We start from the raw sequence: 15,656 nt of genomic DNA, 5'->3' as shown, positions 1-15,656 counted from the left end.
AATATATGATTAAATATTTTAAATTTATTTAAAACTGTATATATATTAAATAATTTTTTAAAATTTTCTTTGCTTAAAATCAAGCGACAATGAAGGATTCTCCCCTGGGCATGTGAAGAACGGCTCGTCGCTAAAAGTTTGGCACCATGTTTTTTTTTTTTTTTTTTAATGTAGAAAGTTTGGCACCATGTTATTAACATGATGTGTAATTGTTTTTAATGTTTTTTTTTTGTCAAATAAATTTGTGAGAATTTTGTCCTCTTTAGCAAAATTTTGTTTGCAACTAAGAGTTTGTGAAAAAAATACAGCGAAGAAAATTTTTATCATTAATAAATCAGTTTTATAAAAAAAAATTGAAATTGTTTTTCATACATTTGCATAAATTTTTAAAAATTATAAGTTTGAAAAATGATTTACATGAATTACATTTTTGCTAACAAGGCTTTCATTATGTTGACAAGATAAGCTTTTTATATTTGATGGTTTAAGTTTGAGTATCATCGTATTGAAATCGGTATGGATCTTTTCAGATTTATTTCAGTTTAAATTTTTTTACACGTGAGTTTTGTTGATATTTAATTTAGTCTAAGTTTGAAAATATAAACTATTCCAATTATCATTTCATTATGTTTTGTAATGCAATTATTATAAGGTTGTTTGTTAATAAAATAAAGTAGTTAATGATGATTGTCTTAATTATTTATAATGTAAGAAAAGTTTAGATTACTTGGCGATCGTAGTAACTATGACCAATTTATAAAAGAACATTGAAATTTATCTTTGCATCAATAATAAAACATTTGAATCATATGAAGAATTTATTTTGACTAGAAATTTCATCTCATTGATTTTTCCCAAAACTTTGATTATTACTCTCTTTATTTTTTTCTAAATTCCTAATTTTAATTTTAATTCTTAGTTTTCTTTAAACAATCCTCCTTTTTATTTTATTTGTTTTAGTCGAAAGAATAAAATTTATATAATTTTTTGTGAATTCAATCCTACTTTCTACTAATTATTTTCCTTCAAGTATGTTTTATTTTTGTCAGTTTAAACAACCATACCATCTTGATTCTAAAATTTAACTCTCAACATTTACACATTGTATAATTTAATCTTTTTAATATTTCATTGTATTTGAAAATTATTAAAATTAAAAGATAACTAAATTAAAAAATACAATTTATTTAGTTTTAATTACATGTTGCAATCAGTTTAGTTTATAAAATAAATAAAAATTACAAAGCAACCAAATAAACACCATAAAATCCAATTATTTGACTTGTTCCAATTGGTGTAAATATAATTAGTACGAAACTTGATGAAATTTTCCATTGAAAAAAAATCAAATCTATGTATTTTACAATCAATGTTAGAATATAGAATAAAATTTCTTGTCAATTAATTCCCTTTTGTTTTATTGTTTTGTTTGAGATTCCTTGCAATACAAAATGAAAGAACCCTTAAAAGCTTATCTAAATAATTATTCTATTTTTTTAATTTTTATTCTCTTGCTCTTTTGTATATTAATCAAATTTTTAAATAATCCTTAAGCTAGCAACATCAACTTTTTATGAACTTTATGCATGTTCTAATTCATTATATTCTGCTTTGCTTTCATGATTGCAAATTTATTAATTAATAGTTTTAACTTTTCAGATTTAATAATAATAATATTATTTTTCCTATATTTCATATCCAAACATTAATTATTTAATAATTATTAATTTAATTTTAGATTCTGTTTGATTTTTTTATTTTAGATTTTTAAAATTGACTGTTCTTAATTTATTTTTTTGTAAATTGCATCAATATCATTATAATAAAAACGTTTAAGTATTTTAATAAATCTTAATCTGTACCTATAAACAGTTATAACCCCAACATTATTTCAATATCATTGTAATAAAAAAATTATTTTGAGTTGATTTCAAGTTTTTTTTCATTTTTTTAGAACAAATTCATTATAAATTCGATCATATTTGTTTTTTTTTTAAGAATATTCATAACTATCAATAGTCCCTTCCCAACTCTTAAATAATAGGATAATGCGTTTCAACACACTCAAATCCATATTCTCCTGTACTGACAATAATGCCCATACCAATTGAACTGAGACTTAATCAACTTTCTTTTTCTTTTAAATTGAAGTATTTTTATAATTATAAAATTAATGATGCTCTAAAATGTTTGCTTTTTAAAATTCTATGTGTGAAGGAACATAATTAAAAATCTCAACAATTTTATAGAAATTGCTGCTCTTATGCTCTATTTTAAAAATAAAAAATGTCACCTTAATTATACAAAGTGCATTCATTGCATAAGGAACATAATTAAAAATCTCAACAATTTTATAGAAATTGCTGCTCTTATGCTCTATTTTAAAAATAAAAAATGTCACCTTAATTATACAAAGTGCATTCATTGCATGTTTTATATTTATATATTTTCATATAATTCTTAATTCTAAGATATAGGTATAACAACAATATCAATAGAATAAAAATTAATTGTCATGTAACTAAAATATATATCAAAATTAGTTAAAAAGTTTGAGTTTCTTGCACACCTAAATGATTTTTTTTTCATTTTAGTTAAAAAGTTTCGATCCAAACTTTATTAAGCCTTTTATTTATTTATAAATATTAAAATTATACATAAACTTTAATTTAATATGAAATTTTATATATGAACTTTATTTTAGTGCTAATTTATAAAATTTTGATTTGATTTAATTTTTACAAATCAGTAATAATATTATTGAATTGTTATCATTTTATATATTGATATATTGCATTTGCATACATAAATAATTATATTAATCAAATATGAAAATAAATATACGTATTCATTTCTTTTAATTTGTAAAATTGAATCAAAATTAACATTTTATGTATACATAACCACAATTTAAATTTCATATGTATGATTGTACTAAATTAAAGTTCATATATATATTTAATATTTATGTCTTTTTAATGAGAAAAACTTCATTAAGTGTTTTATATATTATGCAGTATTATTTCGTATTTCCATATTTGTATTTAGAATAATATTTGTCTAAAAATATTAAATTCGTTTTTTATTTCTATTTACATATATTCACAGTTAGGAATAGTAGTTCAGCCAACTTAATGGGGCGTTATGAATATTAAGAACAATATATTTATTTTTGGATAATTACACAAATAATCATTTAATTATAAAAAAAATTCATTTTAAGCATTCAAAAAAATATTTACAATTTAGGCATGCATATTACATATTTCATTAAAATCCCAAACGGAAATGAAATAATAATAATATTTTAAAATTACACATTTGATTTCTTTGTTTCATCATCATCCTGTTCACATCATCACCATCGTCAGAACCCTCTGCAATAATTTCAATAGCGAGATTGATAAGAGTGGCAATTAATCCAATTAGTAATTCAACAAAGAAAGCTAGTGACTATTTCAAGAATATATATATATATATATATATATATATAAAAGATGATTATTCACAATCCAAGCTTTCTATATGGGACACAGTGGCTCCAACCAAGGCTAATGGATTGGTAGAAAGGGTTTTGTTTCTCTTCAAAAAGGGTCCATTTAGAGAAGAATTACTTTCGAGGTCTTTTTCTTCTACATCAACTTCAGCTTCTGTGGTGTTGGAAATTTTTGGTTTTGACAAATGGTGTTGGGAGAGGTGGAGAGGGTTTTGACAATGCCGAAGGAACCAAAGGTTTAATTTTTAAAATAATATTATTATTTACGGAAAATTTCATTTTCGTTTAAGATTTTAGCGGGTGATCAAAATATTTAAATATAAATATTTAAATTAGAATAATTTTCTTTTAAAATATTTAAAATAGAAAATTTTATAGTTAAATTACTATCAGTATAATTTACCCGATACCTCTTGATCAAACTGAGGATCCAATAATTTGGTAAATTAAAAACTATATGTTTTGAGTTTTTTTTTTTAAAAACTTGACAGCCACAGAGGAAAATAAAAGAGTATGTTACCGTTTACCGGGTGTATCCGGTGAGAGATATTGGGCGGAAAAAGCTAAGAGTTGTCAAATCAAAACAGGTTGTAGCAGGTAACGTCAGTAGAGTGGAGACAGTAGCAAAATCTGAACCACTTTTTTGCTCTTCTTAATTTATTCTCAACAGTGAGCACCGTAGACGACGGCGCTATTTTTTCAATTGGTTGTGGAGTGTTCGCCGTTAGATTATGTGGGTTCACTTAACACTTAGATTGGTGAGGATTTTATTTCGAAAACGTACGAAACCGTCAGCGTGCAGGCCACGTGATCTTACAATTTCTCAGAGAATGGAATGGGCTGCTGCAGGCTTTGCATTTATTGGCTGCCCTTCGCTTTTTCTCCCTCCTTTTTAACCTTTTCTTTTTCGGCCTTTCTTCTTTAGATTGGCCGGAAGAAAGAGTTCGAGTCGCCGGATCTACCGCCCCCTTGATGGTTCAACGTATATGAAAAATATAACGTTTTCACAGAAACGGATTAAAGTCATGCAGATTTTGGTTTCTCTGAAATAAAATATCAAATTTTTATTCCTTTGTATTCAGGGTAAATGCACCATTAGTATTATTTAATTAAAAAAAGAGTTATAATTTAGTTATTAATGTTGTCTCTTTTTTTTTTTTCCGTTACTGTTAAACGGCTAATGGTGACACTTATTTTGTTAGTATGATAATAATTTTAGTATTTGATTTTTATCACCCATTTACCCTTTAATTTTTGAAAACAATAGTTGATATAGTGTCAATAGAATTTTTGACTCTAAAAATATGATTAGGGCGATAAAAGTGTCCAATAGGAATTTAATAAAATTAAAAAATATTATACAAGGAAAATATTTTATACACTATTATTAAAATTTTAAAATTCCACATGTAGAATAAAAGTGATCTCAAGTATTTTATATGGTATAATGAAATATTTAAAAATAAATAAGACTATGACAATTTTTTAAGTCCGTGCATGAAATTTATAATTTGGGGAGGGAAGGCCTTGCCCCTTGTATCCGCTCTAATGTCAAGTAAGTATGATTTTTGAAACCGAATTGATCATGTCACTATTTATTTATTAGTTTGATTTTAATTAAATAAATTATTAAAAATTATAAAATATTTTTTAAATTGATTACATCGATTTAATTTTTAGTTAAATAAATTTTTATTTCGATTTAACATATTCAATTATCGAAACCAATATAGCCACTGACCGGATCTGATTGTAAGCACAAAGCAAGCGAGAGTGTTTCATTTTATTTTTGACTTAAAGCAAGTTTCATATTTGGAAATGTCTTTGGAAGGAATATTTACTTTTATTTCCCTTATGGGTTGTTATAATCAATAAATATTTGATTTCAACATCCCAACAGACTCTATTTAATTTTGCTTCACAAGTTTGTAAGATTAGCATACAAAATTTATGAGCTTTGTGGCCAAAAATAAGTTGCATTGATTATGTTGTTTCAACAAATATTAACTGTATACACCCCATTTATGTAAACACAAATTGACATTTATTTACACTTGATTGTATTTTTACCCTTTAAACACTTATTTTTAAATTATGTTTCAATTTTGATTTTTTTTCTCAAAAAATGTATGTTATTTTCATCGTTTTAACTTTTTAATAAATATATCCAAAGGACACGTTTTGGATAAAAGAATTTTAAATTCGACACTCAATTTAACTCGAATTATTGTTTAAGAATAATTTTTTATTTTAAATTAATTATGATATGTAAAATATTTTTAAATAATATAAAAGATGGGAGAGTATGTTGACAAATAGTATAATATTTTATTTACTTATATATTATTTTAATCTAATTTTAAAATTCGCCAACATCCTTTTTGTGTAAAGTTTAAGTCAAAAATTGTTTTGGGGTCAAAAATAAATTGTATGATTTTATCAGAGTTGAAATACAATTTAAGCATTTAATAATTTATATTTTTATAATTTTAAAAGATTAAATTGAAATATTATTATAAATTAATTTATAAACTTATAAATTTTAAAGAGTGAAAGGAATTCCTCATTTTAGGGGTAGGGTCTACCGCCAGTCCTTTTGTCACTGCCCTTAGTTTAAGTGACCTGTGTTCAAAAAATAATATTAGGAGCGTTTATTTTCCGTTTAAATCCGATATGATTATGAAAAATAAAAATGTATAAAATTTGATAAGTTAAGTTTTTTACTAGATTGAGTTTTAAAAATTGGGTTGAGAGTTGATACCGTGTTCGACTGCTTGGTCGGTAGGTTTAGTTGATGGCCGAGCAAAAAATAATATTAATAATTTTGATAACTCATGTAATTATTTTGAATTTAAAAAAAAAAGGACAATGGGGGGCCATTATTTTGTACTTATTTTAGAGATAAGGAATAGAGATGGAATCATAATGTAGGAATATGAATAAACAAACTTCACCTTCTTTTGCTTCAATCTTTTTCCCAAATGCTTTTTTTTTTTTAATTTTATTGAAATTTGTGGATCACATCTATTTGAAGTGATAATTTTTATATATTTAAATACAATTGAAATATTATATTTTTATAATTAAATTATTTTAAATTAAATTAGGAATTTTTATATTTAAGAAAATTAGGATGAATCTCAAAATTACACAAATTTTGATTTAATGTGCAATTGTATAAGTGAACTTTAATTTGATCCAATTATACACATGAAATTCTAATTGTGGTTCAAATGTATACTTAAAACTTTAATTTTGATTTAATCATACACATTTAAAAAATAAATACATCAATTTATTTTATATTAGATAAATATAATTATTTATGTATGCAATAAAAATATAAAATAATGTTATATCAATAATTATGCTAATAATTACAGGAATTTGATCAAATTAAAATTTTATATATAAAATTAGGCAAAATTAAAGTTTATGTATACAATTATACATTCGAAAATATTACTATACAAGTATATCTATTAAATTCAAGTATTATTATTCAAAACTTTTTTGAAAGTCATGCCAAACAAACTTTCAAAAAATAAAATAAGGTACAAATATCAAAATTATACATAAACATTGGTCTGATGTGCAATGTCATACATAAAGCTTGGTTTTGTTCCATCTAGAATTACACTCTGGACCATGTATAAAATTAATATTTATCTCAAAGAAGTAAAAACACATAAGTATTTTAACGCATATATAACATTAACTATTGATGTACAAAATGATGTCAGTAAGATTTTGTGTTATTTAATAGTTAAATTAATAATTTCAATAATGAAAGGATATGATTGATTAATATAATATACATAGTTTGAGGATGTAACTAAAACGTTTTAAAGTTTGAAAACTAATTTAAAATAATAATCATAATTTAGGAATGTTGGGTGAAATTAACTCAAAATTAAATCATGTATTTAGCAAATGATAATGGCAGGATAAAATGATAAAAATACATGAGGTGTCGGATTTCAAAGTGCAATCGGCCCAATCCCATGTTTAAATATGGGGGTGGAGACTGATATCGACATATGAAATTCCATAATTATTTTTCATTTCAAGAAAAAGAATGGAATGTGTATAATTCATCAAAATTTTAAATTTAGAGAAAATAGTGGTTGTTTTTTTAAACATTTGAATTCGCCAAATATATTTAAAATTAACAAAATTCAGGTTATTTTGTTTGGGATTATTATGCAAAATTTTGTTGAAAAATATATTAAAAATTAATGGAATCCAAATTAAATTGAAATTAGCGAATTCAAATATTAAAATCTACAAAAGAACACCAGTTAAAATGCTTGGAACTTAAGCCTATATTTATTCAAAAGTGACCCTCACTTGGAAATTAAACCTATATTAAAATGCTTTAGAAAAAAAAACTCTTAACTACAAAGAAAACTTTTTATAAAAAATAAATAATCCCTATTATAGATAGAGATCGAAGCACTAATTAAAAAGAAAAAAAGTTCACTAATTATATTTCTATCATTTATGTGTACGACGTGTGGCATGAATGTAATCATTTTATCAATCTACACATTTTATACATACCTAAAGATCTTTTTATATAAATTATTTAAGGATGGACCACTCAAAACCTAAAAAGTTGTTTTCTTTTCAAATAAAATATGGTTAATTAAATAACTTGATTTATTAATATAAAATTGAAGTGAATTTTAAAATATTAAATTGTTTTAATTTAGACTTTAATCCAAATTAATTGAATTTAACAATCATTCATATTTCTTTAAAAATCAATGCAAAAATATTAATTAAATTCAATCAATTATCAAATTCAAAGACTAAATTCCTAATGAAAAAATATCGGGTACCAATCTGAACAACAGAAATTTCCATACCCCAATAGTACTTATTGTCAAACCCAAACTCAAATAATGATTGAACCCTCTCTAAAAATAAGAGACATGATACATGTGCTTTGTTTGTCTAATTAAGAGCCCTGTTTCATCAGTAGAAATAAGTTTGATTTTTAGTACAAAAAAGAAAGATATTAGATCCCAAAACATGTTCATCATTTTTAATCCAAAGCCACGAAACTTAGGGCTTAAAAACAAGACTACAAAAACATTATGTTGCAGCTTTCTGTTTCTTTGGCATCCGGTAACCACCAACAACGCAAGCATGGTCGCGCTCAAACGGTTCGAGCGTCACTTGTTCAAAAGGTTTGAATTGCTCCTGTTGAAGTTTCTTAACTTCACTCTGGAACACTGCCTCGGCTGGAACCGTTGAGTCAATGCAGTTAGCCTGCAAACAAAATGTTACCATCATGTTATGGCCAAAAAGCTTTTAATTAAGAAATGTAACCGAAACATGATTTCGGAACACTCACCTTGATTGAAATAACAAAATGACCACCAGCTTTTAGGAAAAACGATGCATTCAAAGCTAGAATCCTCGCCTGCAAATGTATTAAAGCACATTGAAACATGATAAAGAAATGCGGGAAGATTTCATCCTTTGTTTTTACAAAGATGCAAGTATTGAACACGGATATGTTAGCTTATGATAAATAAAAAAGGATTGCAAGAACTAGCACAAACATTATAAGTCAAGCATCAGAAACTCGGTATTGCATCACCCGTGATGTCTTGAAGAGGAATCCGAGTACTTCATCATTTGCATAATGATAATGTTACTAAAACAAGAAAAGAAAAAACACATCAGAAACTCGTATTCTTATTAGAGTATTGAAGAAAGAATGAAGAAACACATTTTTTTATACTTCCATACAAACCGAAGTTGTGAACTATGTAAAATTGATCACTTAATGCTTGCATCAGAAACTCGAGTTAGCATCACCCATGATGTCTTGAAGGGGAATCCGAGTAGAGTTCATCGTATGCATATAATAGGAGGGAAAAACAACCAAAACCAATGCAAATAGGAAGGCAAATCAACAAACTGAATTGAAGAAAGAATGAAGAAACACATTTTTCATACTTTAATACAAATCAAATTTGTGAACTATGTAAAATTGATCACTTAATGTTTGCATCAGAAACTCGAGTTAGCATCACCCATGAAGTCTTGAAGGGGAATCCGAGTAGAGTTCATCATATGAATACAATAGGAAGGAAAAACAACCAAAACCAATGCAAATAGGAAAGCAAATCAACCAAAAGCAATGCAGGCAAGCAACTAAAAGCACAAGAGAAGCTCGGATGTAAGTTCAAGCACACAATAAACTAATCCCCCTCATTACTAATCCATTCGCCATTCTATACGTCTCAAATAAAGTAACAAATACTCAAAAGCGCAAACCTGATCAGGTTGAGCAACATCAGAAAATATGACATCCACCATTCCAACTAGCATCCGGTATTTGGCCGGATGTCTAGCATCTTCGATGATGGGTATAACATTTGTTCGTTTTTTAGCCATGTTAACCAAGTCTCGACCACTCCGGTGAGAAAATTCCACTGCATAAACCACACCAGTCTGCCAAAAAGAAAACCTGATAAGCAAAATCCAACAGGTATAAACATATACAAGATACTCAAACATTGGGGGGTTAACAATAAACTTACGGGACCAACAACATCGGATACATGAGAAACAGTAGTGCCAGAAGCAGCTCCAAGGTAAAGAACTTTAGCACCAGGTTTCTAAATTGAACAATAATAACATGTGTTTACAAAGGGTCAGTTATATACACTATGTAACCTTCTATGAAGAACAACAAAATGAGAGCTGGTAGCTTACAATCCAAATATTATCAACACCGCCGAGAATGGCGGCCGCCAACTTAGATCGGAACGGATTCCATACCCTGTATTCAGTTTTAGTCCCATCTTCATTCTGTTTAAGGCAAAAATCATAAAATAGGATCAATTTCTCATGGAAAATGTAATCATATAATGTTGTGAACAAGACCAATGGAAGATCTAAAAAAGTAATTAGCTAAATACAAGAGCATAATCAATTAAGCAAATGACCTGAACGGCAATTCTTTTTTCATTGTAGACAGCTTCACCAGGGACCATGTTTTTAGTAACAAGGGCATCTTCTTTTCCCTTGGCGACAAAAACTCCTTCGTGTCTATGAGGCTCAACTATAACCTTGCTTCCACCTTTCATTCCTCCACGGCCTCTTCCACCGCCGCGGCCTCCACCACGGCCACCGCCGCGGGATTTCATGGCACTACCACCCCTATCACCACCTCCTCTTCCTCTCCCTCTTCCACCATCACCTCTGCCCCTAAACCCGCCACCACCACGGCCTGAAACATGATTAGACCATTAGAAATGCCATAACGAGAGTATGTAACTAAAAATGGTAGGAAACGTAAGAGACGTTGGTTACTTACCTCTTGGAGGTCTCATCGCTGCGAGAGTTTGAAGTAATGAAAGTGAAGAATCAGAAACTAAGTGAAAACAGAGAGTGTGAGGCGATAAAAATGTTTTAAGGCAAATGCTAGGGTTTATACTCCACTTATATAGAACAAGAAGACGACTAGGGTTTGTGGCATTTTTTTTTTAAATTTTATGGGATTAAGATTAAGCCCAAATTTTTAAATAAAAGAAAAAACCTTTCCTACATTTTTCAACCATTAATGGGTCCAACACATGAAAGCCCAACGTCTTATACATTAGATTTGTTTGTTATTATTATCAACTTCAAAATAGAGTTTCATCCCTTTTATCATTTTCTAAAATTATTTTAGTATTATAAATACAATTAAATATAGTTATAAACTATATTTTTACCCTGGATCGAATACATATATTCTTAATTATTATGGCATAAAATATAAATGAATTAAAAAATTGCATCGTATATTATATGCACAAACTGTAAAAGATAATTTTATAATGTTTTATATATTATGTAATTCTTATATATTATAAAATTTATAACACATAAAAATTAAATTTATAATAATATTATATATTAATATGATGTCAACATATTAAAAATGTTAATACAATTACATATAAAATTTTAATAAATAAAATTATAGGATATTAAATATTAAATTAAAAATAATATAAATATATATATTAAATATGGGTGGCCTTAAATTGGGTTTAGGTTAAGTCTTTCATTAATATGGGTATGGATAAAATTTTAGGCTCATATATTGAATTAAGTTAGACTTAAATAAAAATAAAATATATTAATATCATGCCAAAAACACAATCTAATTCGATCTATGAATACCTTAAGTCGATATTACTTCTTTCTTTTTCCTATAAAAATCTCATATATGAAAATAAAAGAAGTAAATTAGAAATACTTACTTTTGATTGAGGTTGATTGGTGTTGAGGTTGAGATTAAAGAGAAAAAAGATTGGTTTAAACGATAAGTAGAACCACAAAAATCCCTTGTAAAAAAGTTTTAAGTAGAGTTTTTGACTTACTAAAAAATATGTTTTTAATGAAGGAAGAGATTTACATAGACAAGGTTATATAGCTCTTTCCTTTCAATCTTGACATGTGTTCGTGTAGGTCTTTGCTCTAGACTTCTCTATAGGGGCCTGATAGCTTTTCAGCTTTGTGACGACAACATTTGATGTACCTAACGATCAAGTTGCTATTAGACTTCGTGCAGATTTGATGAAGCTTCTTGTACCATTCATGCATTAGGGTGACTCGACATCTATCTTAATGAGGTAGACTAAATGATAGCAAGGTTCACAATCAATAAGTTTTCCATAGTGGGCAAGAACATCTCAAGCACAACCGACGAGGTCTTCCTTGACGACAACCATTCGAATGCACCCTTCATTGTTTATTATAGGCCCGGGTTTTCTTTTGGCATAATTATATGTATTTCTATTCGTTTTAGGTTATGAAATTAATATTGTTGAATCAAGAGATGATATTTATATATAACTTCACAATAATATCATCTCTAAAATTACATAATTTTAATTAATTAATTGTAATTTAATTATTTTAAACTACATGCTCCATTAATTTAACCATTAAGCAATATAGCATTAATCAATTGCTTTTCTGTTATTTTTATTAGTATAATTATTTTCATACTTAGCATTGGATTAAATATTTATTTTTGTTAATTATAGATAAAAATTTAAAGGTTGTAATATGCTTTAAATTATTGTACTGTTCATATATTTAGAATTTAATATTCATGCTTTTACTTTTAGGAAATTTAGTCCTACTTTTTGAGTTTAGAATTAATATTTGTTAACACTATTAAAATTATTTGTGTGATAATTTAAAATTAAAAAAAAAGCTCACTTAGTATTCATATAACAAAATGATATTGTAATAAACTTAAATTTTAACAGTGTTAACAATTTTTAAAAGTTCACATAAACATTTTAATTAAAATAAAGCATTTACATTAACTAATGGCATTATAATAGTTGAGGTACCAAATTATTTCAAAATTGAAATATAAAATTAAATCTCAAATTTGAGCAAAATAAAGAGATGAAAACTAAAATTAACTATTTTTTATATAATTTTAAAAAAATAAAAAGGTCAGAATTAAATTTAACTATTATATTATTATGTAAAAAAAACAAACAAACAAAATGAAAATACACAAGTGTCAAGTTAGGAAGGACTTAGGGCCTTCTTTTTATATACAGATATCAATATCCATGATTAGAGTTTTTCTATTAAATTACGCAAATACCCTCATTTGAATCCAACATGATCCCATATAGCTTCTCCATTCAAGACGGTTAATATCGTAATTAAATCTCATAGGAACCTATAAATACCCTAAACTCGCCTTGTCTGTCGGAATCTAAAACGAACATTGCTCCTTCCTCATCAAATTTCCCCATTTTTACGTCACCAAGGAATCAACAATGGCCGCTGGCCAAGAAATACACGTAACCATAGTCTCCGGCAAAGATCTTAAAAACTGACGTCACAGTCCGGTCAAGCCATACGTGGTCGTATGGGTGGACCCAAACAACAAATTATCCACTAAAGTCAACGAAAAAGTTGATAGTCGTCCCACTAGGAATTCAACCCTAGTGATCATCCTTCTTCCCGATCCGATCAACGACGAGACCAACCTCTACGTCGGCGTCATCCACTCCGGCAACGAGGACCGGACCAAATCGTTCATCGGCTTGACTATCTCGTGGACGTCTTAAAGGAGAACAATGGCTATGGAGAATACAAGAGGACCGGGCTATCACGTGCCACCTGATCCGAGCCACGCGCCTCCTTACTAGGCTGCTCCATACGGTGCTCCTCCACCGAGTTCATATGCACCTCCTTCACCGGCACCGTATGGGGCTGCTCCAGCGGCAGCATATGGGGCTCCTCCACCAAGTTCAGGCAGGCAGCTCCCCCGCCTTATGGTTACCCATACCCTCACCATTAGTTACAAAATATAATCCCATAATTTACAAACAAGTTATAATGTAATCAAACATGCTGTAAATGTTCGTCATTATTATGAATTTTGAAATAGAGATTAATTTTTGCTTTCAATGTTTTTTATTCTTTTTTTCTTCACATAATCTTTAAATTTTTTAGAGATATTTCTTTATATTTTCTTTATTGCATTAGCCGGGGAAAAAATTAAGTCCCTAGTTTTCAACTATAGTCATAAACCAATTGGAGCTTGAATGTCTATTCATTTATTTTTTTCTTTGATTAATTGTGTTTTATATCAATTTATTTTAATTTGGATGTTTTGTATTCTTAAATAATACAATAAAATTGAAATACATATAAATACTAATATTGTAATTATATATTTGAACAAATATTTAATGTTTGTTTTACTATTAAAAACATAATATTTTTGGATTTGTAATTGTTCTTTCCAATAATATTGTTTTCAAAATCAAAATTTAATTTTTTAGAATACAAATAATTTTTTTAGAATACAAATAATTAACTTGTATTATTATTTTTATTATACAATTTTTACTAAAACCCTTAAATAAGAGAAATATATGCGTTAAAATGTGTATAAATCTACCTCATTCTAATTATTAATAATGTGTTAAAAATCAATCAATTTTACTGTTTATATTTTATTATCAAATTTCATTAAAGAAATAAATTATTTGAAGTTGACTATTTAAAAATGCAAGCTCTATCAATTAATAAATCATGGTGAATCATTGTGGAGCACAAAAGGACTTATACATTAACTTTTTAGTGATATCATATATTATAAAAAAATGCGACCTCTAAATTTTTAACAGATGTTACATAATTAATTAGAATACAATTATTGTACAGTATATGCTCCATTAATTTAGCCATTCTGGTTTCTTTAATTACCCTATATCAATATCCATGAGTTGGCATCTACACACCTATATTTACCTAACTATCCCCATTAAGTCCAACATTATCCTACAAAATTCATCTGGTCTAGATGGTCAATATTGTAATTATATTCATCTGGTCAAGTTTAGATTATAGAATTAATTATTTGTTAGTAAAGAACTAATTTTAAGTGATAAAATTTTGAGGTTTGATAGTGAATAATAGTCTTATGAGGTTATTGTATTATATTTATGAAGTCGTATTTAAATTTGATAAGGTAAATTGTGAGATATACGTATTGCGGACATTAGTAATTCGAATGATCAAATTAAAATAAATGCATTCGTGTTTAAATTGTTGTAATATATGTTTGAAAAGTTTGACTAATGAATTTTCGTAATTAAATTTATCGAACGTAGCTAACAACAAGGATAAAACATTGAGGGACAAATGTGAATTGAAATAGGGGCAACAATTTTGATTTGTGCTAGCATAATTGATTTCACTTAATTACTAAGTAATTAAGACATAGAATTAATTAGGTTGAAATTATTTTTGAAAGATTGTACAATGTTGAGTTTAAATGACTATATTAGTTCTTATTGAAACAAGGTGTTATATGATTCATTGTTTAAGTTGATTTGTGTTGAATACTAAGAATGGTTTATGTTTAAATTGGTTAATTGAAAGGTAAAGTTGTGCACTCATAACTTGACCTCAATTTATGCTTTAATAGGCAGTTAACATAATCAAATAATATTTTCATCAGACACAATTCGAGGTATGTATGTACTTAATTACTGATAAGCTCAAGATATGCTTGAAATATGTAAATTAAATAAGAGATTGCACTGTGATGTTATGTATATGGTGAAAATGGTTTGGTAAATGTTGGACTCTGTACTTATGG

At 27.1% G+C, this 15,656-nt stretch overlaps 1 protein-coding gene and 3 non-coding genes across 4 annotated transcripts; all 4 read right to left on the bottom strand.

Annotated features, from left to right (window-relative positions):
- Window positions 1-8,378: 8,378 nt before the first annotated feature.
- Window positions 8,379-11,016, bottom strand: LOC108454138 (rRNA 2'-O-methyltransferase fibrillarin 2). Its single transcript, XM_017752477.2, has 7 exons — window positions 10,836-11,016; window positions 10,465-10,748; window positions 10,232-10,327; window positions 10,057-10,134; window positions 9,791-9,967; window positions 8,859-8,927; window positions 8,379-8,773 (listed from the first exon to the last, which is right to left on the bottom strand). Exons 1-7 carry the CDS (start codon window positions 10,849-10,851, stop codon window positions 8,597-8,599), a joined length of 897 nt encoding a protein of 298 aa, XP_017607966.1. The 5' UTR covers window positions 10,852-11,016; the 3' UTR covers window positions 8,379-8,596.
- LOC128284589 (small nucleolar RNA snoR60) lies at window positions 9,081-9,151 on the bottom strand. Its single transcript, XR_008275014.1, has one exon. It is a non-coding gene; the product is annotated as a small nucleolar RNA snoR60 (small nucleolar RNA).
- LOC128284588 (small nucleolar RNA snoR60) lies at window positions 9,302-9,374 on the bottom strand. The gene has a single exon (XR_008275013.1). It is a non-coding gene; the product is annotated as a small nucleolar RNA snoR60 (small nucleolar RNA).
- Window positions 9,520-9,592, bottom strand: LOC128284591 (small nucleolar RNA snoR60). The gene has a single exon (XR_008275016.1). It is a non-coding gene; the product is annotated as a small nucleolar RNA snoR60 (small nucleolar RNA).
- Window positions 11,017-15,656: the final 4,640 nt, after the last annotated feature.

The sequence above is a fragment of the Gossypium arboreum genome, chromosome 11 (genome assembly GCF_025698485.1).
Source record: "Gossypium arboreum isolate Shixiya-1 chromosome 11, ASM2569848v2, whole genome shotgun sequence".
NCBI classification, from domain to species: Eukaryota; Viridiplantae; Streptophyta; class Magnoliopsida; order Malvales; family Malvaceae; genus Gossypium; species Gossypium arboreum.
Note: the sequence above shows the minus strand (reverse complement) of the source record. Positions and strands in the feature narration are given on the sequence as shown.